Here is a 4416-nt window from a genome sequence, read left to right on the forward strand (position 1 = left end):
CTACCACTTGAGCCACAGTGCCACTTCCGGCTTTTTTTCTTTTTGCTTATGTGGTGCTGAGGAATCGAACCCAGGGCCTCATGCATGCAAGGCAAGGGCTCTACCACTGAGCCACCTTCCCATACCCTAGTTTTTATTTATTTTTATTTATTTTTTTATTTTTTGGGTCCAGTTGTGGGGCCTGAACTCTGGGCCTGGGTGCTGTCCCTCAGTTCTTCAGCTCATGGCTAGTGCTCTATCACTTGGGCCACAACGCCACTTCTGGCTTTTTTCTTTTTGCTTATGTGGTGCTGAGGAATTGCACCCAGGACTTCATGCATGCAAGGCAAGCGCTCTACCACTGAGCCACCTTCCCAGCCCCCTAGGTTTTATTTTTTTATGGTATGTGTGTGTGTGTGTGTATGGGGAGAGATAGAAAGAGAGAGAGAGAGAGAGAGAGAGAGAGAATATACTTTATCTACTCACCAGTTGTTCAGCATGATTCTACCAGCTGGCAATTTTGAGCAGAGTTACAATATATATAGATATGCAGGTATTACTCTTATATATTTTTTTTTCAACTTGTGATCCTCCTTCCTCTACGTTCAAGTAGCTGGGATTTTTTATTTTATTTTTTGAGATTCTGGGGTCTGAATGCCAGGCCCTTTACCTGACAGGCAGGCTCTCTACCACTTGAGCCATGCATGCCTCCAGCTCTTTTTGGTATGGTTACTTTTTAGAAAGGGTCTCACGTTTTGCCTGGGCCAGCCTATATGGTGATTCTATTTATATTTCTAGGAAAGAGGGGAAACAGAAAAAAGAACATCTGACTGTCTCTTTAACATTTTATTTTATTTATTTTTGCTAGTCCTAGTGTTTGAACTCAGGGTCTGGGCACTGTCCCTGAGTTTCTTTTGCTCAAGGCTAGCATTCTACTACCTGAGCCACAGCACCACTTCTGGCTTTTTCTGTTGATGTGGTACTGAGGAACTGAACCCAGGGCTTCATGCATGCTCAGCTCAATCTTCTGTCCTGGGGATGATCACTGGAAAGAAAAGGAGGATAAGGGAATGTAGTGCTTTCTGAAAGTGATGAGGAATCCCCATATATTATGTTACAATACTCTCCGGAAGTGTGACCCACCTCCAGCAGAAAGCCCAAGGAGCAGACCAACAAGGGGCCTATGGGTCACTCACAGATTGCATCTGGGGCATACTGCTTAAGACTGGGAAAAGCAAGACTGACTATAGACAAGTCCATCAGCACTGTTGTCTGCAGTTTCTGGGTCCTAGATCTAGGGAAGAGCCCAGGACTCTATTGCTTCCAATTCAATCAGAGAAGGTTCTCTGACTTTCCCAACTGATTTAAATTCACCAACCTAAAACAAATCTATCTCCACCCCTAGGCTTCGGGCTTATCACTCGTCTTCATCTTCATCCTCAATCTGAAACCGTTTCTTCCTGTAGATTACTGGAGATCCCAGCTTGGGCTCTACAGGAACAAGAGTAAGGCAGAAAAAGAAAGAGACAGAGAGAGAGAGAATGAAATCTAAGTAGGTTAAAGGCAGGTGGTAGAGTCTGTCTCCAAATTAAAGAGAGAGTAAAAGAAAAAGTAGGTCCCATTAAGACTCCCTACTTTTGCTGCTGCCCTCGTCCTCCTCATCGCTGTCCAGCAGTTGCCGCTTCTTGGGCGCCACCGTCCCTTGCTCTTTATCATCAGCAGTCTCCTCCTCTGAAGTGACCACAAAATCACTGGGTCAAAATTAGGAAACTGGGTCTGCATAGTCTCAAAATACCCTCTGGCCCAACCTAGACAGCACAAAGTAAGTAGAATTCAGGGAATATGCTTAGATGAGCATTTGCTCTTTACCGTCTGAGGACACAAGGCCTGCTCTGTTTTTATGGGCTAATGAGAGTGCTCTCGAGGTTTCTGCTTGGTGCTCCTCCCTGGGACCCTGCTCTCCAGGGACTCTTGGCTCTAGCTCTGATGGTAGCTTCTCTTCTGCCTCCTTTGGTTGACTCAAAGAAGCTGCCAGTCTCCGGAGCTGGGTGGGGCTAAGCTTGGCTGGAATTCGCCAGAAGGTTTCCTAGAAGAACACAGCAGAGAAAAATGACAATGAATGTTCATTGTTCATCAGCTTTTTACACTGTTCTATATAAATGTAGGATATAAACATATCCTATATATTTTTTCCAGAGCAGAGGACCAAACTTGCCACAAGTGCTCTTCTACTGAGTTAAATCTCCAACATTTATATATTTTTATTGGATAAAGATCACCTTACAGTGGTGAAGATCCTCAAGAGTTGTGAACTCTACTTATTGTTTATAAAATATGACCAATGGGCTGGGAATGTGGCTTAGTAGTAGAGTGCTTGCCTAGCATGCATGAAGCCCTGGGTTCAATTCCTCAGTACCATATAAACAGAAAAAGCTGGAAATGGTGCTGTGGTTCAAATGGTAGAGTGCTAGCACTGAGCAAAAGAAGCTCAGGGACAGTGCCCAGACTCTGAGTTCATGCCCAAGGATTGGCAAAAAAAAAAAAGAAATAAAATAAAATATGACCAGTGTTTATCACCATGCCTACTATTATGAGATTCCTAGTAAATAGACTTGTTAACTAACTAAATAAATGAATAGATCCTGGGGACCTCAGGGTGAACCAGTTATGATCCTTACTCTCAAGGAACTCACAACCAATAGTAGAAAGATTGAATGTTCAGTCATACCATAGAATTGGGCTGAATGAAGTGAATGAACAAATTTCAGCTATCACAGTGGCCACTTTTGCTTCAGAAGTTGAAAGGTTAATAGGGACAACTTCTTTGAGGAAGTGACAATAGATCTGATTCTCAAGGGCAGGCTTGAAATTCAACAGGAAGATGGGTGCAGGGAGGGTGTGCATGCGTGCATGCAGGTCTGTGTGCATTCCAATAGAGGAAAAGGCATGGAAAGGCCTAGCACTGGAGGGTTGAAAGTAGTCGCAGATGACAGGTGGAAAGCAGGAGTGTGAGTGGAATGGTCGTGGAACTTCCATTTGGAGATTGTGGACTGTGTCCTGCAACTAGTGAGAAACCAGCAAGTGCTCTGCACAGGGGAGTGGTATCACTGAAACTATTTCAGAAGGGTAAATTTGGGGGCAGTGTGGAACATGGATTCAGGGAAGGGGAGATTAGAGAGGAAGACTGGCAAGATTGTTTGTGGATGCATTTTGGCCAGACATGACAAGGCAACAGGATGGACAGAGGACAATGGTCATGAAGAGGTATTTGACTGGACCAACATGCACTGGTCGACATGGTGATGGCTGTACTTGCCTGTACGGAGGTGGGGGGCCGAATCTTTAGTTTGCGCAGCAGCTGCTGAAACTGTTCATTTTCCATTGCTTCCTCATTTTCTTCCGTCAGTGGCACCAATGGAATAGCCTGGGAGCAGCCTGGTACAAAATCAAGAGTCATGTGGAAAGAGGAAAAGAAAGAACTGCTCCTCAATCCCACAACCAGGTCTAGTGGCCTCCAGTGCTCCTAAAACCGTCCTCTGTTAACCTACCGTCCTCTTCCCGATCATCTGCCGCTCGCAGCAGGCAGTTCTGGAGCCACAAGAGTGGAGCAGAAAAGCCTAAAGGGAAAATGCAAACAGAGTTGGTCCTTACTCCCATTTCAACCTTCTACCTAAGAACCATCTCTCGACTTCAGTCCTCACCTTCCTCATGTAGGCCTTGGCCAAGGTTTTCAGTTGAAAGAAACAAGCTACCCTGGGCATGTTCTACTTCCAAACCCTCCTCTTTCTCTCCATCTTCTTCGTTCTCTTCTTCTGGCAAGTTTTCTTCTTCTTCTTCTTCCTCCAGATCTTCCTGCCAAAAATCTTTCACGGACTGTTCCCCATTAGGCTAAAATTCATTGGGGGACAAGAGGATGAGAAGAGAGGCCACAAGGGATACTTAGTGGAGACTTCTAGTTATTGATCACCCCCCTGGAGAGACTTAGTCAAAACAGCCTGGGACAAGAAGAATTTGGGTGGGCGGGCTCCTCCTACGGAGCATTTCACAGGGGGTGGGCCCCGGCTGACCAGGCCAGGGCAAGGTGGTTACCAGGCTTGAGGGTGCCAGCTTCTTCCTCCGTTTCTTGTATAGCTCCTGCCGCTTAGTCACCAACCCCAGTGCTAGCAGTTTATCCACTATTCGGGCCCGTGAACGTTTGGCCGTGATATTCTTCATGATATAACCAAGGACATCTATGGGAAGGTAGCATATGAATATTCAAGAGCAACAAGAGAGAGGATGAAATCCCATGTGTTTGGAAAGAAGTTAGTTCATGCCAGGCACCAATGGCTCACGCCTGTAATCCTAGCTGCTCAGGAGGCTGAGATCTGAGGATTGAGGTTCAAAGCCAGCCTGGGCAGGAAAGTCCATGAAACTCTTATCTCCAATTAACCACCA

The 4416-nt window shown here is 45.7% G+C and overlaps 1 protein-coding gene across 1 annotated transcript in view; it reads right to left on the minus strand.

The window, feature by feature from the left end:
• Positions 1-934: 934 nt before the first annotated feature.
• The window catches only part of Timeless (timeless circadian clock), a 32148-nt gene continuing 28666 nt past the window's right edge, over positions 935-4416 (minus strand). Inside the window, exons 20-27 of the mRNA XM_013018378.1 lie at positions 4069-4211; positions 3681-3867; positions 3528-3596; positions 3296-3414; positions 1849-2065; positions 1615-1710; positions 1358-1470; positions 935-1024 (exon numbers count right to left, since the gene is read on the minus strand). Coding sequence (XP_012873832.1) covers positions 1397-1470; positions 1615-1710; positions 1849-2065; positions 3296-3414; positions 3528-3596; positions 3681-3867; positions 4069-4211 — 905 coding nt within the window. The 3' untranslated portion in view covers positions 935-1024; positions 1358-1396. The remainder of the gene's footprint in view (positions 1025-1357; positions 1471-1614; positions 1711-1848; positions 2066-3295; positions 3415-3527; positions 3597-3680; positions 3868-4068; positions 4212-4416) is intronic.

Source organism: Dipodomys ordii, unplaced genomic scaffold, assembly GCF_000151885.1.
Source record: "Dipodomys ordii isolate 6190 unplaced genomic scaffold, Dord_2.0 Scaffold3, whole genome shotgun sequence".
Lineage (NCBI taxonomy): Eukaryota > Metazoa > Chordata > Mammalia > Rodentia > Heteromyidae > Dipodomys > Dipodomys ordii.